Source organism: Trachurus trachurus (assembly GCF_905171665.1).
Source record: "Trachurus trachurus genome assembly, chromosome: 6".
Lineage (NCBI taxonomy): Eukaryota > Metazoa > Chordata > Actinopteri > Carangiformes > Carangidae > Trachurus > Trachurus trachurus.
This window is the reverse complement of record NC_139897.1, coordinates 32,063,831-32,088,737: the sequence shown is the minus strand read 5'-3', so window position 1 is coordinate 32,088,737 and position 24,907 is coordinate 32,063,831. Positions and strand designations below refer to the sequence as shown.

The 24,907-nt window shown below is 44.0% G+C and overlaps 1 protein-coding gene across 1 annotated transcript; it reads left to right on the top strand.

Annotated features, from left to right (window-relative positions):
• Positions 1-4,495: 4,495 nt before the first annotated feature.
• Positions 4,496-23,555, top strand: slc7a10b (solute carrier family 7 member 10b; the record flags this gene model as incomplete). The annotated part of the gene is made up of 11 exons (XM_083974417.1): positions 4,496-4,616; positions 13,606-13,810; positions 14,971-15,122; positions 19,258-19,383; positions 19,474-19,627; positions 20,377-20,500; positions 20,964-21,067; positions 21,167-21,263; positions 21,984-22,133; positions 22,225-22,402; positions 23,425-23,555. 11 exons carry the CDS (start codon positions 4,496-4,498, stop codon positions 23,553-23,555), a joined length of 1,542 nt encoding a protein of 513 aa, XP_083830543.1.
• Between the last annotated feature and the right edge of the window lie 1,352 nt (positions 23,556-24,907).

The following is a 24,907-nucleotide window of genomic DNA, read 5'->3' as shown; positions in this document are numbered from 1 at the left end:
TCCAATGTTGACGCGCGACGTGTGCGCTCGTTACCCAAAGCGGCGCGTATCCGCGTGCAGTCGGTACGTACATTACTGTGTCAGGCAGGTGTCTTCCACGGAGCTCTGCCCCGTTTCAGAGGTGAAGGAGAGACGTCGCCTCCGCGATGTAGAATGTGTTCAATTAAAGTGAAACTAACACATTATATAGGCTATGTCCATTACACACTTTTAGGCCTTAAAATGTCTTAAATTTGTTGAATTATTGTGTTCAAGTCTTAAATAATTTTAGACAGGTCTTAAATTTTCTTATGCCCACCATGGGCGAGCATTTCACTCGCATTTGCCCCTAAAAAAAAAAGACATGTGTGAACCGGGAAAATCACAAAAAAGAAAGAGCACAACCTGCGATTGGTCCAAAACTACAAATCCCACAATTCTCTGGCCTCAACAATAACAGTAGTTAGTGTAAGTAAGAGAGAGTGGAGCTGTAGGTGAAAAGAGGAAACAACGCACGTCTGGTCCTGTTCTATGTTGTTCGTTCACACCGTCACCGTTTATTCGTTACGTCCGCGGTGTAAAAGGCCGTAACGCAAAGACGCGATTAGGCGCGAGACGCGGTATACGCGACTTTTTTTTTTTGCGACGCAATACACGCGATTCTTTTATGGCGACGGGACCCTCGCGTCTTCGTCTATTTCATCGTGTTTGGTGGGAAGACCCACAGGGGCTTCCCACACAAACACGAGGAACGCTTTTTTTTCGCGCGAGCTTTTACGCGCAACCAAACGCGAGATACGCGAGAAATGCGATTTATCGCTCGTTTTCACTCGTTTCAAAAAAAATTCACCAGCCCGCCAACAACTTTTTTTTTTTTTTTTTTTCAAAGGAGGTTCAACTGGACTTAGTTATTTGTCTAGGAAGACGTTTCACCTTCATCCATGAGGCTTCATCAGTTCATGTAGCATCTGACCAGGCTGGGACTGGTCCAACTATCTGGTGTGGAGACTCAGTATAAGTCCAGTTGCTTTCGATTTAACCTCCTTTGAAATACTATGACCTGGACAAATGAGAATATGCACAGGCCTACAACAACATTTCTGCTCTCACCAACCATGGTTGAGGTCACAACGCTGCTGTAGCTGCTCTGGAAGTCCGAGACACTGAGGCCAAACGCCGCCGTCGCTTCTGATCCATTCATTCTGGAGAGTTTTAAAGTCGGCACATGAACGCAGCTCAGACCGGCCGGTGCCTCAGCGCGGTGATCAGCAGGACGCTATACCCAGTACCGGCCAGCTCAGTACTGAGGGGGGGGGGGGGACGATAACGTGACGCACAGTATACTGTTATGAGACACATTATGCATCCCAACTGTCTTTTTTTTTTTAGAGGATTTTTTTTTACCAAGAATGCGCCCCAAAAAAATCATGATCCAGGGGCCAAAATTCGAAACAAATATATATTTTTTAAATCATAGGCTAATTCTCATTATTCTCCTGATGTCGGTTTAATGTAAACAGATTGCGCTGATATGCGTCATGTGACAGCGGGGCAGAGCTGCAGCTGCTGTGCTGTGATGGACCTGATCAGACTGGTGGTGGTCCACAGTGAATCAGTCCCAGATCCTCCACCGTCACCAGATCCCCCGAAAGCCCCCGCAAATAATACATCGACAAGAAGTTAAGTGGCAAGTTGCACCTTTTCGTCGGTTTATTATTTGCGGATTATTTTTTTTATAGCCTATATAACGTCACTGCAACACGCGGCTCTCAGTGCTTGTCGGTGTTGTGTCTATAAATTGTGAAATAACTTTTCCTCGATAGAAATATGAGACGTGGTCGATAGGTTTCATTCATCCATGTTTTGGCAGACAATACAAATAACCAATGATAATGAGATTTCCACCGCGCCGAACCAATCATGTGGCTGGAATAGAGCCAGTCAACAGTAACATGTGCATTTGTTTGGGTTGCTGCAGATGTGCACATCAGCTGACACCGCCGGTAAAAGAGAGAGAGAGATAATGAGTGTTGTCTCGAAAAAAAACAGTAAAAGAGAACTTGGACAAGTGACTGAAAAGACGCGTGATGCGTAATGGAGACACCAGGCAGCTGGAGCGGACCGTGGTCACGGTGCGGCCGCTCTGCTGCTCACCTCAGTGTGTGCGACAACTCATTCATGGTTGTCTCTGATTACACTGGTAACAGCCTTCCTATTCACCTCCAATGTAGACGCGACGTGCGCGCTCGTTACCCAAAGCGGCGCGTATCCGCGTGCATTCGGTGCGACGGCGCCGCCGTTTTCCCCCCGTGCATGTCCGTTGCTGTGTCAGGCAGGTGTCTCCCACGGAGCTCTGCCCCGTTTCTACGGTGAAGGAGAGACGTCGCCTCCGCGATGTAGAATGTGTTCAATTAAAGTGAAACTAACACATTATATAGGCCTATATGTCCATTACACACTGAATGGGATGTTAAATCCCATGTCTTTATTTCTTCTGTTTATTTTAATAGTAATAATTATGACTATAACATTCAGTGAAGACCTAAAAATCAGTATCTCCAAAATGGAAATATTGCAATGGTTTTTATTTTTTTAAAGCATTTTTAATCTAGAAATGTTGGCCTTCTGAAAACTGTCCATCTATATGCACTCAATACTTGGTTGGGGTTGAACTACTGGAAATTGACTTTTCTGTGATATTGTTAATGGTGAGGCCCCCCCCCCCGCCCGCCCGCCAATTCCTCTCTTTTTTGGTCCTGACCCGTTTGCATCCCTGATTATAGGCTATAGATCCATTACACACAGAATGAAACATTTCATGTCTGCATTTATTTAATTTTGTTTAATTGTAATGATTATGGCTTAGACCTTAAATTCTGTATCTCAAAACTACTGGAAAATGACTTTTCCATGATATTCTAATTTATTGAGATAAACCCTTATGTTTTATTTACTGTATAAAACACAGTTTAATTTATAAACCACAGCATTGAACAGAATTCCCTGCAAAACAAACAAAGAAAAGAAACTTTTAATAAACTGAAGTTGCTTTGTTCGACTTCAACTCAATAGAACGATAGAATATATTTTTATTCACTTTTACTTATATGGACTTTTTCTATTTTAGTATTTCAGTATGTTAACTTATTACTAGTTGTCTATTTTATTACTGTAGTACTGAAACCTGAATACTGCATCTTGTTCCTTGTGTTTCAAGGTGTGAATGACAATTAAACATCTAGATAAATGTTTTGATTAAGATGTTCTTCAGCTATTTTTTATTATTATTAATAATAATAATAATAAACTTTATTTCTATAGCACTTTTCAAATCAAATGTTACAAATTGCTGATTTTCTTTCCTGTTTTCATTCATCACAGCCTATACGACCTTAACCCTCTATGGTACCATGTTGCCCTCAGGCAGCAACATACCACTTTTTGGCCTGTCACATCTCCACAATTCATCCCATTTAATGCTGTAATACTTTAAAAAAGAGAGGAGACCTTAGAGAACCAATAACAATGCTTTAATTTATCACATGACTTTCAAGAAGCCATACTGAAACCCTTTTTTGCAGACTTTTTCAAAGGAAACAGGTTTGCCATTTTTGCTCCACTAAAACGGTCTGAAAACATACAGTAACTTCCTGGCCCTTTTTCATCTGGAAAAAATATATATTTACACTAATAGATTAGTAAAGTTTAATTTTTAATAGTTCCATGCAATTTATTTACTTATTAAATAATGGAAACTTGTTAAAATGCGTACCATTATAACGTACCATTATAGAAAATTGCAATGTTGCCTTGAGGCGACAGTGGACCATTATGGAATCAATATTGCATTATGAGACTATGGTAGTTTAGGTGTAAATATAATGTTCAAAAACATATAATTCATCATAATTTTGTTTTTTATCCTTAATAAATGTGATTTTGGATGCAGTAAAGTAAACATCAGGCTATTATGATGATGATGAGGAAGATGAGAATGAGAATGTGGATGAGGATGAGGCCAGTGAAGGTGAAAGTCTACAGAGACTGGTGTTTCTAATACAGTATATGATGAACCGTAGTGGTACAATGTTGTCTACAGGCAATAAACCCCCAAAACTTCCAAAAATAAATAATTTTTTTTTAAATGTCTTTAGATTATGTTTATTCAGTCTATTTTGAGACATAAAAACACTCCAAACATTTTTTTCCCCCACTGGCATCATAATGCAGCGTACCATAGAGGGTTAAAATAAAAACTCGTGCAGGTGCAGTGTGTGTGTAACGTAAACACCGGATCAGGACGGTGTCCGTGAACGCACCACGCCGAGTCCTGGGGTATTTAACATTCTGCCCCGGACAGCGGCAGGTTGTTGCGCAGGCGCAGCCCATTGAGTCTGCATGAATACGGAGCGAGGAGAGGACAGGAGCACTGGGAGCACTGGGAGGACAGGACAGGAGGACAGGAGGACTCACAGGACTGGGACTGGGACTGGGACCGGACGGCAGAAGGACGGACATGGACAAGAGGAAAAAGAAGGAGGAGAAGGAGGAGAAGAGGAAGAAGGAGGAGAAGATCCCGGACAGAGTGACGCTGAAGAAGGAGATCGGGCTGCTGAGCGCCTGCACCATCATCATAGGTGAGGCAGAGAGAGAGAGAGAGAGAAAAATAAATCAGTCAGTGAGAGCTGCAGCTGCTCTGGGATCAGATCTAATAAAATAAAATAGAATAAAAAACGCATCAATGACCGTTTTTAACCTCATTAACAGAGTTAGAGTTTAAAAAAGAAACTTCAACTTCTCAGAAGGAGGAGGGAAAAAGTATGTGGTGATAAAAACTGAACTGAACTGAACGACTGACTCCATGTTTGTTTGCATGTTGACTCGGGTCAGACTGAGCTGGTTCTGGTTCTGGTTCTGGTTCTGTAGATGAAGCAGCAGCAGGAGGAAGAGGAGGCTGGAGTTGGGTTAGAATAAACCGCAGGGACCTTAAACACACCACAGAGCAGTAAATATGAGCATCATGCAGGCTGATGGATGTTGTTTGTATTAAAACTCCTTCAGAATAAAGGTAGATGCTTCTGTTATAGCTCCTTCAGAATAAAGGTATATGTTTGTATTAAAGCTCCTTCAGAATAAAGGTAGATGTTTCTATTAAAATTCATTCAGAATAAAGGTAGATGTTTCTATTATAGCTCCTTCAGAATAAAGGTAGATTCTTGTATTAAAGCTCCTTCAGAATAAAGGTAGATGTTTGTCCGTACTGGGTGAGCGATCCCTCCTCTGTTGCTCACCCTGAGGTTTCTCAGATTTTTCCCTGTTAAAAGGGTTTTCCATGGAGTTTTTCCTCAGTGGATGTGAGGGTCTAAGGACAGAGGATGTTGTTATGATGCCATGTAAAGCCCTTTGAGACAAGCTGTTTGTAATTACGGGCTATACAAATAAAATTGCCTTGCCTTGTCTTGCCTAAAGGTAGATGTTTGTATTAAAGTTCCTTCAGAATAAAGGTAGATTCTTGTAGCTATTAAAGCTCCTTCAGAATAAAGGTAGATGTTTCTATTATAGCTCCTTTAGAATAAAGGTAGATGTTTCTTTTATAGCTCCTTCAGAATAAAGGTAGATGTTTGTATTAAAGCTCCTTCAGAATAAAGGTAGATGTTTCTATTATAGCTCCTTCAAAATAAAGGTAGATGTTTCTATTATAGCGCCTTGAAAATAAAGGCAGATGCTTGTATTAAAGCTCCTTCAGAATAAAAGTAGATGCTTGTATGAAAGCTCCTTCAGAATAAAGGTAGTTCTTTCTGTTAAAGCTCCATTAAAGCCTTATAACCAGCCATCAGGACTTCCTGTCACTTTATGATTATGCCCCGCCCCCTGACCACTTGGACCCAAACATCCATCCTACAACAACTTGCAGAATTTGGTTTCTCTGAGTGTTTTATTCTGAAATCTGCTCTATTTTGATTGAATCACTGTAGAAAACAGTCTTAGAGTCGTGGTGGACTGAGAAAAATCTTCTTCAGGGAGAACATGCAAAACTCCCTCCTATAGGAAGACCTGGTGGGAATCAAACCTGCTGATAGGCTTTAGAGTGGGACCAGAACCACTGGAGCACCGTGCCACCAACGGAAGAATCAGATCAACCCAGTAGAGTTCCAACAGCGAACTGGTTTCTCCGTCTCTAGTGATTCACTGTGAAGGATACAACAATCTTCTGGTTGTTGGGGAGTTTGGACCGTGTTGTAGTACTCAGACCGGTCTTGAGACCACATGTTTAAAGGGATAGTTCAACATTTTGGCAAATTGGCCCATTGCCATAATCCCTATAGTCATAGCAGTAGGTTCGTTACCTTTAATAGTCGGTGTAAGCTATTTTTAGAACGGAGGAGCGGAGCGGCAGGCTGCTCAGAGCTACACTATGGAGGCTAATGGAATTTCTTGGTTTCCCTCATCAAACTCATCAAATACAAAATCCCAAAACTCCAAAACGCTGTCGTGGACAAGTTGTGAGCTGCACAATCACCACGCTATGAGATAATAATAGAACGTTACGAGACAGAGTTGTTTTAGAGGTAAATTCATGCAAAACCGCTGATGCGTGTTGCATTCAGGGACAGTTTTTCAGCAAGCAGTCTCTGTATTTACCTCGAAAACGGCTCCGTTTCGTAACGGTCCATTATTATCTCATAGCGTGGTGATTGTACAGGTCACAACTTGTCCACGAAAGCGTTTTGGAGTTTTGGGATTTTGTATTTGATGAGTTTGATGAGGGAAACCAAGAAATTCCATTAGCCTCCATAGTGTAGCTCTGAACAGCCTGCCGCTCCGCTCCTCCGTTCTAAAAATAGCTTGCACCGACAACTAAAGGTAACGAACCTACTGCTATGACTATAGGGATTATGGCAATGGGCCAATTTGCCAAAATGTTGAACTATCCCTTTAAGGTCTTGGTCTTGATTCGGTCTTGGTCTTGGTCTTGGTCTTGGTCTTTGTATGTTCTGGTCTTGGTCTTGGTCTTGGTCTTGGTCTTTGTATGTTCTGGTCTTGGTCTTGGTCTTGGTCTGGTCTTTGTCTGGTCTGGTCTGGTCTTGTCTTTGTCTTTGTCTTTGTCTTTGTCTTTGTCTTTGTCTTTGTCTTGGTCTTGGTCTTGGTCTTGGTCTTGGTCTTGATCTTGGTCTTGGTCTTGGTCTTGGTCTTGGTCTTTGTATGTTCTGGTCTTGGTCTTGGTCTTGGTCTTTGTCTTTGTCTGGTCTTTGTCTGGTCTGGTCTGGTCTTGTCTTTGTCTTTGTCTTGGTCTTGGTCTTGGTCTTGGTCTTGATTAGGTCTTGGTCTTGGTCTTGGCCTTGGCCTTGGCCTTGATCATGGTCATGGTCTTAGTCTTGGTCTTGTCTTGGTCATGGTCTTGGTCTTGGTCTTGTCATGATCTTGGTCTTGACTGGGTGTTGGTCTTGGTCTTGGTCTTGGTCTTGACTGGGTCTTGGTCTTGGTCTTGGTCTTGGTCTTGGTCTTGGTCTTGGTCTTGACTGGGTCTTGGTCTTGGTCTTGGTCTTGGTCTTGGTCTTGTCATGATCTTGGTCTTGGTCCTGACTGGGTCTTGGTCTTGGTCTTGGTCTTGGTCTTGGTCTTGGTCTTGGTCTTGACTGGGTCTTGGTCTTGGTCTTGGTCTTGGTCTTGGTCTTGGTCTTGGTCTTGTCATGATCTTGGTCTTGGTCCTGACTGGGTCTTGGTCTTGTCATGATCTTGGTCTTGACTGGGTCTTAGTCTTGGTCTTGGTCTTAGTCTTGGTCTTGGTCTTGGTCTTGGTCTTGCTCTGGGTCTTGGTCTTGGTCTTGGCCTTGGCCTTGTCTTGGTCTTGGTCTTGGTCTTGGTCTTGGTCTTGGTCTTGGTCTTGGTCTTGGTCTTGGTCTTGTCTCTGTCTTTGTCTTGTCATGATCTTGGTCTTGGTCTTGGTCTTGTCATGGTCTTGGTATGTTCTGATCTTGGTCTTGGCCTTGGCCTTGGCCTTGGTCTTTGTCTTTGTCTTGTCTTCTCTTGGTCTTGGTCTTGGTCTTGGCCTTGGCCTTGCTCTTGCTCTTGCTCTTGCTCTTGCTCTTGCTCTTGCTCTTGCTCTTGCTCTTGCTCTTGGTTTTGGTCTTGGTTTTGGTCTTAGTCTTAGTCTTAGTCTTAGTCTTGCTCTTGGTCTTGGTCTTGGTCTTGGTCTTGCTCTTGGTTTTGGTCTTGGTTTTGGTCTTAGTCTTAGTCTTGGTCTTGGTCTTGGTCTTGGTCTTGGTCTTGGTCTTGGTCTTGATCTGTTCTGATCTTGGTCATGGTCTTGGTCTTGGTCTGTTCTGATCTTGGTCTTGGCCTTGGCCTTGTCTTGTCTTGTCTTGTCTTGTCTTGTCTTGTCTTGTCTTGTCTTGTCTTGTCTTGTCTTGGTCTTGGTCTGTTCTGATATTGGTCTTGGTCTTGGTCATGGTCTTGGTCTGTTCTGATCTTGGTCTTGGTCATGGTCTTGGTCTTGGTCTTGGTCTTGGTATTGGTCTTGGTCTTGGTATTGGTCTTGGTCTTGGTCTTGGTCTTGGTTTTGGTTTTGGTTTTGGTCTTGGTCTTGGTCTTGGTCTTGGCCTTGGTCTTGGCCTTGATCTTGTCTTGTCTTGTCTTGTCTTGCTCTTGCTCTTGCTCTTGCTCTTGCTCTTGCTCTTGCTCTTGCTCTTGGTTTTGGTCTTAGTCTTAGTCTTAGTCTTAGTCTTAGTCTTAGTCTTGCTCTTGGTCTTGGTCTTGGTTTTGGTCTTGCTCTTGGTTTTGGTCTTGGTTTTGGTCTTAGTCTTAGTCTTAGTCTTGGTCTTGGTCTTGGTCTTGGTCTGTTCTGATCTTGGTCTTGGTCTTGGCCTTGGCCTTGGCCTTGTCTTGTCTTGTCTTGTCTTGTCTTGTCTTGTCTTGGTCTTGGTCTTGGTCTGTTCTGATATTGGTCTTGGTCTTGGTCATGGTCTTGGTCTGTTCTGATCTTGGTCTTGGTCATGGTCTTGGTCTTGGTCTTGGTCTTGGTCTTGGTATTGGTCTTGGTCTTGGTCTTGGTCTTGGTCTTGGTCTTGGTTTTGGTATTGGTCTTGGTCTTGGTATTGGTCTTGGTCTTGGTCTTGGTATTGGTCTTGGTCATGGTCTTGGTCTGTTCTGATCTTGGTCTTGGCCTTGGCCTTGGCCTTGGTCTTGTCTTTTCTTGTCTTGTCTTGTCTTGGTTTTGGTCTTGTCTTGCTCTTAGTCTTCCTCTTGCTCTTGCTCTTGCTCTTGCTCTTGCTCTTGGTCTTGGTCTTGGTCTTGACTGGGTCTTGGTCTTGGTCTTGGTCTTGGTCTTGGTCTTGGTCTTGTCATGATCTTGGTCTTGGTCCTGACTGGGTCTTGGTCTTGTCATGATCTTGGTCTTGACTGGGTCTTAGTCTTGGTCTTGGTCTTAGTCTTGGTCTTGGTCTTGGTCTTGCTCTGGGTCTTGGTCTTGGTCTTGGCCTTGGCCTTGTCTTGGTCTTGGTCTTGGTCTTGGTCTTGGTCTTGGTCTTGGTCTTGGTCTTGTCTCTGTCTTTGTCTTGTCATGATCTTGGTCTTGGTCTTGGTCTTGTCATGGTCTTGGTATGTTCTGATCTTGGTCTTGGCCTTGGCCTTGGCCTTGGTCTTTGTCTTTGTCTTGTCTTCTCTTGGTCTTGGTCTTGGTCTTGGCCTTGGCCTTGCTCTTGCTCTTGCTCTTGCTCTTGCTCTTGCTCTTGCTCTTGCTCTTGCTCTTGCTCTTGGTTTTGGTCTTGGTTTTGGTCTTAGTCTTAGTCTTAGTCTTAGTCTTGCTCTTGGTCTTGGTCTTGGTCTTGGTCTTGCTCTTGGTTTTGGTCTTGGTTTTGGTCTTAGTCTTAGTCTTGGTCTTGGTCTTGGTCTTGGTCTTGGTCTTGATCTGTTCTGATCTTGGTCATGGTCTTGGTCTTGGTCTGTTCTGATCTTGGTCTTGGCCTTGGCCTTGTCTTGTCTTGTCTTGTCTTGTCTTGTCTTGTCTTGTCTTGTCTTGTCTTGGTCTTGGTCTGTTCTGATATTGGTCTTGGTCTTGGTCATGGTCTTGGTCTGTTCTGATCTTGGTCTTGGTCATGGTCTTGGTCTTGGTCTTGGTCTTGGTATTGGTCTTGGTCTTGGTATTGGTCTTGGTCTTGGTCTTGGTCTTGGTCTTGGTTTTGGTTTTGGTCTTGGTCTTGGTCTTGGTCTTGGTCTTGGCCTTGGTCTTGGCCTTGATCTTGTCTTGTCTTGTCTTGCTCTTGCTCTTGCTCTTGCTCTTGCTCTTGCTCTTGCTCTTGCTCTTGCTCTTGGTTTTGGTCTTAGTCTTAGTCTTAGTCTTAGTCTTAGTCTTGCTCTTGGTCTTGGTCTTGGTTTTGGTCTTGCTCTTGGTTTTGGTCTTGGTTTTGGTCTTAGTCTTAGTCTTAGTCTTAGTCTTGGTCTTGGTCTTGGTCTTGGTCTGTTCTGATCTTGGTCTTGGTCTTGGCCTTGGCCTTGGCCTTGTCTTGTCTTGTCTTGTCTTGTCTTGTCTTGTCTTGTCTTGTCTTGTCTTGTCTTGTCTTGTCTTGGTCTTGGTCTTGGTCTGTTCTGATATTGGTCTTGGTCTTGGTCATGGTCTTGGTCTGTTCTGATCTTGGTCTTGGTCATGGTCTTGGTCTTGGTCTTGGTCTTGGTCTTGGTCTTGGTCTTGGTCTTGGTATTGGTATTGGTCTTGGTCTTGGTCTTGGTCTTGGTTTTGGTATTGGTCTTGGTCTTGGTATTGGTCTTGGTCTTGGTCTTGGTATTGGTCTTGGTCATGGTCTTGGTCTGTTCTGATCTTGGTCTTGGCCTTGGCCTTGGCCTTGGTCTTGTCTTTTCTTGTCTTGTCTTGTCTTGTCTTGTCTTGGTTTTGGTCTTGTCTTGCTCTTAGTCTTGCTCTTGCTCTTGCTCTTGCTCTTGCTCTTGCTCTTGCTCTTGCTCTTGCTCTTGCTCTTGCTCTTGCTCTTGCATTGTTCTGATCTTGGTCATGGTCTGTTCTGATCTTGGTCTTGGCCTTGGCCTTGGCCTTGGTCTTGTCTTGTCTTGTCTTGTCTTGTCTTGTCTTGTCTTGTCTTGTCTTGTCTTGGTTTTGGTCTTGTCTTGTCTTGTCTTGTCTTGTCTTGTCTTGTCTTGTCTTGTCTTGGTTTTGGTCTTGTCTTGTCTTGTCTTGTCTTGTCTTGTCTTGTCTTGGTCTTGGTCTGTTCTGATCTTGGTCTTGGTCTTGGTCTTGGTCTTGGCCTTGGTCATGGTCATGGTCATGGTCTTGGTCTTGTCTTGTCTTGTCTTGTCTTGTCCTGGTCTTGGTCTTGTCATGATCTTGGTCTTAATCTCGGTCTTGGTCTTTGTATGTTCTGGTCATGGTCTTGGTATTGGTCTTGGCATGGTCTTGGTCTTGACCATAGACTGTAAAAAGAATGGATGACGTCACCCATTGGTTTTGGGGAGTCGTTTTTGTGACTCCAATATGGCGGCCTGAACAGCGCCATGTTGGATTGGCCGGCCGAGAACCCGCCCACTGGCCTCGAAGCAGCTGTCCATGGAGCTGCTCGGACCTGTCACTCAACGTTTCCGTGCCCTAATTGGCCAAAGTTTTAACCTAATAACAGTAAAAGGTAGAGTTAAAAAAAAAAATCACCCCCCTCAGAGTGTGTGCGGGGGTAGAAACTATCGATTGAGACCAGAAAACGTGCTGACACCAGGCTTTTAACATGTTTATTGAGGATGTAAAGTCGGCGATTTTAACATGGGGGTCTATGGAGAATGCTTCTTTCTGACACCAGCCCCCAGAGGAAGCCGGGGGGATTGCAGTTTTTCAACGCGGAAGTGACTTCACTTCTCAGACCGACAACTGCCCCCTTGGTCTTGACTCGATCTTGGTCTTGGTATATTCTGGTCCTGTCTTGTCTTGACTCGGTTTTGGTCTTGGTCTTGGTATTGATTCAGTCTTGGTCTCGGTCTTCAGTCTTGACTGGGTCTTGATCTTGGTCTTGGTCTTGGTTCGGTCTTGGTCTTGGATCTGGATCTGGGACCTCTCTTTCTCTTTCTCTTTCTCTTTCTCTTTCTCTTTCTCTTTCTGGTTCAGTCTAAAACTGGGTCACAAACCTTCTCTTCTCTCTGGCCCAGAACCAGAACCAGAACCAGAACCAGAGGACGATGAAGCAGTTCACATCCTGAACCGGGCTCCTTTAGCATCAGGAGGAGGAGGAGGAGGAGGAAGTGTAGCGGTCCCTTCGCCGGGGCTGCTGGGTAATTTATGTGTGGTTATGTAACGGCGGTCCGTCTGTGCCACTTGGCTGCCTCCTGCCGCGCTACTGGAGCCGCCGGAGCTGAATGTGTCGGATGTGCTGCTGCTCCTCTACACTGCATACTGAGGCTCTGAGGCTCTGGGCCTGAGTGATGGGCCTTTACCTCCTCCTCCTCTAACTCACTCTGCTGCTCCTCTACACTGCATACTGAGGCTGAGGGCCTGAGTGATGGGCCTTTACCTCCTCCTCCTCTAACTCACTCTGCTGCTCCAGAGCTGCTTTGTGTTTTTAACGCCCTCTGTATAGACTCACAGGAGGAGGAGGAGGGAGGAGGGGGTTTTAATGTTGGAGATGATCCGGCTCATATGGATCCACCTTAAAACCCAAACCAATGGGTCACATGTGGAAAGTTTAAACATACAGAAATAGTATATGACACATGTGGCTTTATATAGAGGATAATATATTATTATCACACACACACACACACACACACACATACTGTATATATATAGTTATATACCGTACTTTCCGGACTATAAAGTGCACCTGAGTATAAGCTGCACCAGCTAAATTGTAAAAGAAAATACAAATATAGGCCGCACTTGAATATAAGCCGCAGGTTTTCACTCACACGTTTACCTGTGTTGCTCATTCCACGAATACACGGCTCTTACAACTTGTACCTCGTTGTAAAGGCGACTAATCAGGCTTTCCAACGATATAAAGTACAACATCAATTGGTTTTATTAAAGGGGAGAAATGATTGACTGAAATAACGCTTCCAAACTTTTTTGAAGAGTTAAATATGTTTATCTATATGTTTAACTTATATATGTAAATCTATTTAAAACAACATACATATATTCTTATACATGTGATTACATGTCTGACCTTTTATATTTAATATAAGTAAAGCATGCATGTACATTATGCATGAACTACATACATATATATTTTTTTGTATTATACAATATATTATGCATTTATATAGGTAATCATGATATTTTCAAGCATGTATTATACAGACATGTGATTGTGGTCCAGACACGTCACAGGTTTCATGTTTATTTTCTATGTGTATAACGTATGTTTTTACAGGATCATCAGAGAAATGTGATTCAGTTCAGAGTTTTTTTTCATGATTCAGCTGCTATTAACAAAAAAAAACGTCATAAATTACAACAATCTGAATCAAAACCAACCTCTCAGGACATTAAAGCTGAAACGTAATGAAGATGACGTTGATGCTCAGGACAGCTACAACTCCCATGATCCCTCGCTTCACCTGGTTCCTTCTGCGTTTGTTTCAGGATGTTAAATTAAAGCAGGATGTTGTGTAACTCCTCCTCCTCCTCTTCCTCAGGAAACATCATCGGCTCGGGGATTTTCATCTCTCCTAAAGGCGTGCTGGAGCACTCGGGCTCGGTGGGTTTGGCGCTGGTGGTCTGGGTGCTGGGCGGCTGCATCGCCGCTCTGGGCTCGCTGTGCTACGCTGAGCTGGGCGTCACCATCCCCAAGTCTGGGGGCGACTACTCCTACGTCACGGAGATCTTCGGAGGCCTGATGGGGTGAGTGAAGACGGGCACACTTCTAAATATATATATCGATATGGTATACAGTATATACACTGTAATGATGCTGATTTCAGACACTTTCGTCTTTTCATTCCTATTTTAAAAGTTAATTGTGGTTTAATTTTCACAGTGATATGTTTGGAAGAGATTGGTCAATAAAGTTTTGAGATAGATATACACTTAAAGGGATAGTTGAACATTTTGGCAAATTGGCCCATTGCCATAATCCCTATAGTCATAGTAGTAGGTTCGTTACCTTTAATTGTCGGTGCAAGCTATTTTTAGAACGGCGGAGCAGAGCCATGAGCTGCTGAATTTCCCTCTAAGAGAACTCTGTCTGGTAACGTTGTGTTATTATCTCATAGCGTGGTGAATGTGCAGCTCACAACTTGTCCACCAGAGCGTTGTGGAGTTGTTGGATTGTGTATTTGATGAGTTTGATGAGGAAACCAAGAAATCCCATAATGAGCCTCCGTAGCGTAGCTCTGAGCAGCTCGCGGCTCTGCTCCGCCGTTCTAAAAATAGCTTGCACCGACAATTAAAGGTAATGAACCTACTACTATGACTATAGGGATTATGGCAATGGGCCAATTTGCCAAAATGTTGAACTATCCCTTTAATCTTTTAAGAATAAATCATATTGTCACAATCTCAGCATGAGAAGAAAACAACACGTGAGGCGTTCAGGGAACAAAGGGATTTTTTGGGGAGGAAAATATTGAAATACTGAATTTCACATGTGTCAATAGATGAGTTGTGGTGATTTTATTAAAGGTTTCTCTCTGTAATAATCAATATTTTCTACTAAATAATCAGAACCAACAATCAGAATGTTTAACATTTATTTATTGGTTCTATAAACTGCCAACCCATCCAAACCTCACAAAGACCCTAATAATACGTTTATCACCCAAAATGTCGAACATTTCCTTCAAAAGATAACAGATTTATGTTTGTTTTTCTCAGTATTTTTTCACACATAGGTTTTTATTTTTTTATTTTAGGGATTTAAGAAGTACAGTTTCTTTAATTGTGTAGTTTTCATTGTGTCGATACCAAATGACAGAGGAAATATACTGGAATTAAAAATCAAATGTAACCAAACCAGTTTATAATACAAAGACTCGTTGTTTCTTGTTGTTGTTGTTGTGCAGGTTCCTGCTGCTGTGGAGCGCCGTCCTCATCATGTACCCGACCACGCTGGCCGTCATCGCCCTCACCTTCTCCAACTACGTCCTGCAGCCCGTCTTCCCCAACTGCGTCCCTCCCTACATGGCCACGCGGATGCTGTCGGCCACCTGCCTCTGTGAGTTTAAAATACAGACACACAACCAACCAACCGCTGCAGCGTGGTGCGTTCAGGTGCAGGCTGCATTAACGGCCACGTCGGCTCCACTTCCTGCTCTTAACGCTTCCTGCTGCTGTTTGCATCTTTCATGAAGGACGATGTGAGCCTCGTCTCCTCTGCTTCATCCTTTTCTCCTCCTCATCATCATCATCATCATCACCACGACACCACAGGTCGTCCGTGGTCACGTGTAAAACGTTTCTCTTATGTAACTGCAGACGCTTTTAAAAACCTGTTTTATGGCCGTGGTAAAAAATGCAGGAGGAGGAGGAGGAGGAGGAGGAGGGGTGGGAAGACAGGATGAAGATTTACGTTTCTATAGTTTCTGGTGGTGAAATAGCTGCTCCTGATAGTATATGTGTGTGTGTGTGTATATATGTATATATACACATATAGAGGGAGAGTTAATGCTGCTTTAAATACAACTGAACTCCTCTGAGGTCTGAGTGAAGATGTTTTTACTAATAGACTGAAATGGACTCATTAACCACTCAAAGCACTTTACAACCCTCCCATTCACACACATCAACACACACACACACGCGCACACACACACACACACACGCACACACACACACACACACACACACACACACACACACACACACACACACACTGATATTACATAAGAAGAAATTCCAAGTACACGTCAACACCCTGATACATTAATACAGTTTAAAGGTCCCCTAAAGTGTAAAAGTCAATCAGGACTTCCTGTCACTTTGTGATGTCACAACAAAGCAGTCACCCTAAGCCCCGCCCCCTCACCACCTGGACACACCATCCATCCAACAACTTTGCAGGATTTAGTTTCTCTTGAGTGTTTTATTCTGAAATCTGCTCTGTTTTTTTATTGGATCACTTTAGAAAACAGTCAGCCAATCAGAAGAGAGGCTCAGAGCCTCCTCCTCTCTTCTGATTGGCTGACACCGACCTGTTGTTACTAGAGCTCCAGAGAGAAGCTGATGGAAAACTATACTGAGATGGTTTTTAGATCTTCTCATGGACACACTTTGATCAACTTTAGTTTTTGTTTATTTGTTTCAACACCGTCCAAATTCTCTAAATACTGAATTTTCATTTTGACCAAAGTCTCATTCATAAATAAAGATGTGGAGGTAGTAGAGATGTCGAGGTTTCAGAGGCAGCTCATCCGCTCTGGATATAAATATTCAGAGGACCAGAGGAACTCGACAATGTTGTTCCTGAAGTATCTGCAGATTTTATGAAGTTGCAGCTCCTCAAACATTTAGATGTTCATGTCAAAAGGTATCAACTAAATAAAGGAAACTTCCCTGCAAGGACATCTCAACTGTTGTGTGCAGCCCTGAGCTGACGTTACGTTACGTTACCTCGTGTCATTGTTTGTGTAGCCGCCGTGCCGCCGCCTAATTACTCGGTGTCTTCCTCCATTGATCCACAGTTTAGATCACAGTTTTAATGACGACCAGACTTCAGCGTGTGACTCTTCGCCTCCTTCACACTTTGTTTTTTTTTTTTTTTTTAAGCTGGCTGCTGAAATGTGAGCAATGCCCGGCGGCCTCCTCTGGTAAGGAAGAGGAGGAGGAGGAGGAGGAGGAGGAGGTGTGGGGGTGAGGGGGGGTGGGGGTGGAGGGGGAGGGACTCGCCACGTTTTGTTTGCCCCCTCGCAACGGAAGTGTTTTTGTTTTGTGGGGCTGACAGCTCGTCTTTGTGCCGCGGAGCGAGGCCACCATGAGAGAGAGCGGGGCAAAGCCGGTGACAATGATGGACGAGGTGAAACAATCGCCCCCTCCCTCACTCGCCCGTTTCCCACATTCCTGCCTCCCATGGCAACGGGCTACTGCCGCCCACCGCCGCCGCCGAGCGACACCGGCACCGGGACCCCAGTGTTGCAGGGATGGAGGGATGTTGACACTGATGTATTTAAAGGAGCACTCCACCACTTTTTTTAAAAAAGTCAATGAGGTGATGGTTTGTCCACAGAATAATGCTGATAGTCATTGTCATCGTGGTTGGTGCATTGTAGGAAATGTAGGATTATATTAAAGCAGAAGTAAGCGATCCGGTGGTTTTGGCTAACTTCCTGTCAGCCGATTGAGTTAGCAGCCCCCGCCCTCGTCCCTACGTCACCACATTCACGCGCATCCCTTGGCTGCACACACAGAGAGGACCGCCCCTTTATGCCGTTCTCTCTCCTCATTGGATAAAGGTTGTAGGATACAAGGAAAGTTTTCTCCTCGGCTTACAGCAGAGCAGAGTGACTGACAGACCCGTGTTTCAGACCCAAGTGATTGCTGTCGGAAGATAGAACTATTTAAGACTTATATTAACACTAACATTCCGCTTACTTCTGCTTTAACACTGTGAAAGTATCAAAGTGTTTAGTCTTCAGAAACCGAGCCGTCAGAGGTTCAGTAACTTTCCTCAAACGTTTGTACCAAATACAAAGAAACTCACCTCACATTCACAAAACTGTTAGTTCGCCATGACCTTGGCCTTTGACCTTTGACCTTTTGTTCTCCAACATATAGTTCAAGTTCATCACTGAGTCCAGATGGACATTTGTACCAAATTTCAAGAGTTTCCCTCAAGGTGTTGCAGAGATATCATGTTCCCAACACGTTGACGAACATACCTATCTACCTACCTACGAACGGATGGAAAACCCAACAACATGCAGCGGATGGTGGAAGAACAGTGACCTCATTCCCATCTCAGGAACCAGGAACCTTTTTAAGGGACTAATATATGTGCGTTTGGACCACAAGAACCAGGATCTAAGTTCAGTTCAAGGTTATGTCGATCTACCCCCCCAAAAAAGTCTCTGGTCCTGCGGTAGATACCTCCCAATGGTTCAGGATCATGACCTTTAGGGCTGTGGTCTGCAATGCTGGTCATATACTCGCTAACTGTTTTGTTTTGATTTGCAACAGTTTTTTCATGGTGGTTCGAGTCCAAGAAGACTGCGTACAACAAATGGACCAACCACAAGATGAAGGCGTTGCTCAGCAGTTATGCAGAAGAAGATCCAATCCAATGGGAAGTGGAATCGACGATCTGTAATGAAAAGGCCTTTCGAGTCATTGTTGTTGTTGTAAAGCTTTAGTCTTTTTCTTTCCTCCTCCTACTGTCATGGACTTGTAGTGCATTAAACTCCATTGGTTTTTCCTACATCATCAATCTGATTTGTATATCGTTGCCGGGACTTTAGCCCACGGTGGAAACGTAGGACACACTGGACCACGGGAAGTTTTTAGTTCAAGTTCATCACTGAGTCCAGTTGGACATTTGTGCCAAATTTCAAGAGTTTCCCTCAAGGTGTTTCAGAGATATCGTGTTCCCAACACGTTGACGAACCTACCTATCCACCTACCTACGAACGGATGGACAACCCAACAACGTGCAGCAGGTGGTGGAAGAACAGTGACCTCATTCCCATCTCAGGAACCAGGAACCTTTTTAAGGGACTAATTTATGTGCGTTTGGACCACAGGAAGCAGGATCTACGTTTAGTTCCAGGTTATATCGATCTACTCCCCCAAAAAAGTATCTGGTCCTGTGGTAGATACCTCCCAATGGTTCAGGATCAGGACCTTTAGGGCTGTGGTCTGCAATGCTGCTCATATACTCGCCGACTGTTTTGTTTTGATTTGCGACAGTTTTTTCATGGTGGTTCGAGTCCAAGAAGACTGCGTACAACAAATGGACCAACCACAAGATGAAGGTGTTGCTCAGCATTCATGCAGAAGAAGATCCAATCCAATGGGAACTGGAATCGACGATCCGTAATGAAAAGGCCTTTGGAGTCATTGTTGTTGTAAAGCTTTAGTCTTTTTCTTTCCTCCACCTACTGTCATGGACTTGTAGCGCATTAAACTCCATTGCTTTTTCCTACATCCTCAACCTGATTTGCGTATTGTTAACGAGACTTAAAGCCACGGTGGAAACGTAGGAAACATTGGGGCCATGGGAAGTTTTTAGTTCCTGGAGCTAAAACTTCCAGGTCTTGTCCAAATGCCAAATACACCTCATGATGCTACGTTACTGATCGATCCGATTAGCCAGAAGCTTGTCCACTGCCTTTAACTGATCTGAGGTCTGTGTGTTTCAGTGCTGCTCACCTGGGTGAACTGCTCCAGCGTGCGAATGGCCACCAGGATCCAGGACGCCTTCACCGTGGGGAAGCTGATGGCGCTGGGTCTCATCATCGTGGTCGGGCTGGTGCAGATCTGCAATGGTAACGTTCACTCATTCACTCACGACTGTTTATGAGGACAAAATAAAACCTGAATCAACATGAATCAAACGTGTTATTTATCTCTCCCAGGGAACTACGAGGCTTTGACCCCTCAGGTGGCCTTTTCAATGGAAAGGACGCCGTCGGTCGGGCAGATCGCTCTGGCCTTCCTGCAGGCGTCCTTCGCCTTCAGCGGCTGGAACTTCCTCAACTACGTCACGGAGGAAGTGGTCGAACCCAGACGGTGAATATTTCATAATGATGCAATGTGGCAAATGCTCAGCTTCCATCTTTACCCATTTATTTTTCCTGCTCGTCCCCACGTTTTGAGCATTTCGACCTTTTTCAGGTTCAGATCTTGCCGATGCACCTTCACTTTTCATTTGATTTGTCACATTATCAGTGTTCATTATTTCCATTTTACTCCCTGCAAAGCATCATCATCTCTTCTTGCAGCAGGAAACATAACACTCTCTCAGTGTCTGTGGATGTTGGTGAAAATCCAAGCTGTCTTTTTAAAACTCCTTACAGTATAAAGGTAGATGTTTGTATTAAAACTGTAGACTTATATTCAGAAACTGAGTCTTAAAACCAGCCATCACAACTTCCTTTGACTTTCTTATGTCATACCAAAGCCCCACCCTCCTCTACCTGGACCCACCATCCAACACCTTGTGGAATTTGGTTTGGAGTGTTTTATTCTGAAATCTGCTCTATTTTTATTGGATCACTGCAAAAACAGTCAGCCAATCAGAAGAGAGGCTCAGAGCCTCCTCTCTTCTGATTGGCTGACACCAACCTGTTGCTACTAAAGCCCCAGAGAGAAGCTGAGAGATCATTAAAACCACAAATATTTGCCATTTAACTCGCCTTTTTTTCATTTGTGGTGCCTTTTGATCAACTTTCATGTTCGTTTGATTGTTTTGATTTTTTAAATTTTGTTTCATCTGTGCATGTGTGTGTTTGTGTGTGTGTGTGTGTGGCCTCGGTCAGGAATCTACCTCGTGCCATCTACATTTCCATTCCATTGGTGACCTTTGTGTACACGCTCACCAACATCGCCTACTTCTCCTCCATGTCGCCCGAGGAGCTGCTGTCGTCCAATGCTGTGGCTGTAGTGAGTAATAATGTGCCTCAACCATGAGCTCGTGTCCAACAGTCAGGAACATAACAGGCAGCCAAACCAGAGGTCAAAGGTCAGAGGTGGTAGCAGATGTGAGGGCTTCAGTGGAATTCATCTAGTCCAACACCAGTAGAGGTTCTTGTCCTATAGTGAGTCTCTGAAATTGATTGGCCAATCTCATCTCTTAGGGTTCAGAATATCTATACCTATAATAATATTTCCTGCCATGTATGATATTTATTTATTTATTATTTATTGGATAACTCACACGCTCCTTGTCATGTTGAACCTTCTAACTAAATGCCGACATGGCTGCATCAAAGTTCCTGGTTGTAGTTTTTAAAGATGGCCGATAGACCCACTGTCCGTCTTCTCCTGTTGAAACCAACCTCACAGAAGTTCTGGTTCTCATGTGTAGAAGCACTTCATTGATTGTTCCTGTCATTTTGCTGCTCAGACCTTCGGGGAGAAGCTCCTGGGAATGTTCTCCGTCATCATGCCCATCTCCGTGGCTCTGTCCACGTTTGGAGGCATCAACGGTTACCTGTTCACCTCCTCCAGGTGAGTTCTGCTCTGTCCACCTGCCTCTTCACGCTCTGGTTGTTGGTGATTCTGCTCCAACATGGCCGCTGACGCTCTGCCTGGTGCCTCTGCCCACAGGTTGTGTTTCTCAGGGGCCAGAGAAGGTCACCTGCCCAGCCTGCTCGCGATGATCCACTACAAGAACTGCACGCCCATCCCTGCTCTCCTGGTCTGCGTAAGTACAGGCTCATCTCGTTGTCTTATGTCTTACGGTGGATATTCCAGTTTGTTGCCTGCTTTAATGTTTGTTAGTTGCAAAAACTCAAAATCTTACCAAGAATATTTGTCTTATTTCCAGTTAAAATGTCATTTCTAGTCAAAACAAATCTCATTCTACTTAAAATAAGACTCACCACATTAAAAAGTAGCTTGTTTTTAGACACTTTTTGCTTCTTTCAAGCAGATTTTCACTTGAAATAAGTAGAAAAATCTGATAGTGGAACAAGTTTTTCTTTCTTGTTACAAGCACAAAAAACTTGCTTTCACTGGCAGATTTTTCTACTTATTTCAAATGAAAAATAGTTTGAAACAAATGAAAATGATCTAAAAACAAGTTAATTTTTAGGTGATGAGTCTTATTTTAAGTGGAAAGAGATTAGTTTTGACTAGAAATGAAACATTTTGACGAGAAATAAGACAAATATTCTTGGAAAGATTTTGAGTTTTTGCAGTGTATGGACAGAGTCAAGAACGCCAATCAAGATCAGATCAAAACTTGCAGGATTTGGGTATTCTGAGTTTTCTGCACTTTTTTTATTGGCTCTGTCCCGAAAACAGTCAGCCAATCAGAAAAAGAGGCTCAGATCCTCTTAGGACCATTTGAATGATTATGTCCTGTCACCGTCTGCAGCAGTAGTACTTTGACTCTGACTGGCGGCCTTGCTTTGTTTTGCAGTGCACTGCCACGATTGTTATACTCTGCATCGGGGAAACACACAACCTGATCAACTACGTGTCCTTCATCAACTACCTGTCGTACGGCGTCACCATCGCAGGCCTGCTGTACTACCGCTGGAAGAAACCCAACCTGTACCGGCCCATCAAGGTACCGCCAAGCCACACATCCTCAAATCCATCTTGAGTACGTTAGCTATTAGTCCGAGTTATGGTAACCGTTTGGTCCATGTGGTCTTCAGGTGAACCTGCTGGTTCCTGTGTGTTACCTGATGTTCTGGGCTCTGCTGCTCGGCTTCAGTCTGTACTCTGAGCCGGTGGTCTGTGGCGTCGGCCTGGTCATCATGCTGACTGGTGTGCCTGTCTACTTCTTGGGTGTCCATTGGAAAGAAAAACCAAAGTGCATCTACAACTTCATCGGTGAGTTGACAATAGTGCTTTATGGGTTTCAGGGTTTCTGCAACATTGACCAAATCCTACTTTTTAAGACTCTCGACCCATGTTTGGATTGTTGAACGAATCCTTTAGAGGCTTTTGACAGGCATTTGATGACTGATTTGCCTTTGCCTTTTGAAGGCTCCTTTTAATGTGACCTTCTTCCCTGGGCCCAACCGATCCCAAGATTCATAGTGTAGCTGTAATGACAACAAACAACTAGCCTGGGTTTACCCATGCTGCCTTGCGCACAAATTTATTCGCTCTGCAAGTAAGCCTGAAAACCATGGACCCAATTTTTACCCTCAACGAGGGAACCAATCACAGAAAGGGGAAGGGGGCAGCAAGACAATGACAACCTTCACCAACCTTTCAATGCAGCGTTAGAAAGTGTTTTAAGTAGTTTAGACCGCAAGTTTATTTTGAAAAAAGAGCAACATTTAACATACGTCATTGGGTATGATTGATCCGATTGGCTAATCGACGTACAGACGCAGTTGATAGACATTCGTAGCACCCACAGCTCTGGGCTTTTGTAAACCACGCCTCAAATACGGGTGGTTTCCAGACCGAATCTCAATCTACATTGATGAGGTCTGGTGTTAGCCAGGCTAACAAACAACACTGACAGAGTCCCGGTCCCTGTTATATTGTAAGTACTGGGTTTTGACTCAGCTCAACAGCAAAAGGTACAACAGGGACCTTAAAACCTTTTAGTTTTAGAGAGTGAATGTTAAGGTTAGTAGGTATAAGGACTGATGCTTTGTGACACATGTGACCAAACCTTCTGATTTTGGTTCGACCTTCACGATCCATGACGGCCACAAAGGGTATGGGGTTCGGTTGTCTGACAATCTATTTATGCCTGAACCTAGACCAACAATTATTACTAATTTTGAATTATAAAACCTTCACTTTAGAGAATTCGGTTCCTTTTTGGACCATCAAGGATCCTGGGATTGTCCACCGTGGCTGATAAATAACTTGTGACTTGTGTCTTCCTGCAGAGCGGGCGACGTACGTGGGCCAGAGGTTGTGTTACGTGGTCTTTCCTCAGATCGACCCCATCGAGATCGGCACTCCCCCAGAATGGACTGACCGGTCATCAGGCAGGAGCAGTTTGTCTGCCCACTCTTAAAACTCTAAACTTCTGAATATATGAAGATCTTTTGTTTTTATTCCGTCACTTTGTAAGTCCAGACACCTCTTTGTGGTGTGGGAGCTACCCATCTGACCTTTGACCCTTCCTGAGACGTTTTGTCCCCCCCCCCCCCCTTACAGTCGAGTGGAAACTCCGGTGCTCTGGGCTGGCTGCACTTTTTATTTTTCTGCCTTTTTTTTCTACTAAGTCGTCAGATACAACAACAACCTAATTGCAACGGTGTCGCACTGTGAAAATGACTTTTGTATTTTATTTGTTTCTTCTTGTGTAACATGACAGAACTGTGACTGACTGACAGCGTGCTGTTACTTCCTCTGAATGTTGCTGGTGTTTTTTTCTCGTGCCTTAAGGCCTTTTCACACTCAGTCCCTAACAAACCAATCAACAGTCAGTATTATAAAAATTCCTGGTGCAAAATATTTAAAATGCAGCATCATTAAAGTCCAACACTAGTGTTTGGTGATCGGGCCCAACTCGCTGTTTGTGCTCCAGTTCATTTATAAAAGTGTTGAGGTTAAGGCTGGTGGCCAGGCATCAATATCATGGGCTGGAAAATGAAGCTGCAGTTCCTCTCCTGACCACTAGAGTGAGTCAAGTTTCCATAGACTCTCATGTTAAAATGAAATCAATGTGTTTACAGCCTGGTACAGAAACAGCTTTGGTCTCTAGTGATCACTTCCTGTTTATACAGCTCACCTGTTTACACACTAAAGGCCCATTTATGCTTAACGTCGTTAAATACACATACGGATACTGACGGAGCCTTTCGTCCGTACTCTGCGTTCATTTCGTCCATTTTTCGTCCGTTTCCACAAAGCTTATGGATACGGACCAAACGGAGCAGTACTGTCAGAAACCGTGGGGGCGGTGTTGCTGTCACTGCCCGATACGTAGCCTAGATCCAGAAGAAGAAGAAAACACGATGGCTGAACGAGAGAAAAAAATTCTCCGTCCTCCAGCCGTGATGAATTTAACGGCCTTACCGACCACCGCCTCTTACAACGAGTCTATTTTCTTCTTTTATTTATGATGTACATTATCAAGATCTCCTCCGTAGTCGCCATGTTTGTTGGCATAAACTTTTGACTCTGAGCTGCCCCCTGGTGGATGTATTGGTTATCATCCATGCCAGCGTAAAGGACGCATATGTGGGCAGTGACGGTAACAACGTTTGAAAAGGACGCATACAATTTCGTCTGTACGTCGAGCATAAATGAGCCTTAAAGGTGTGGAAAAGGGCTGAGGGGGGGGGGGGGGGGGGGGGGGGGCTCTTTGACTGACGATAAGCTTGCTACAACTCCGCTCTTTCTCTTTGCCCCTTTAACCAT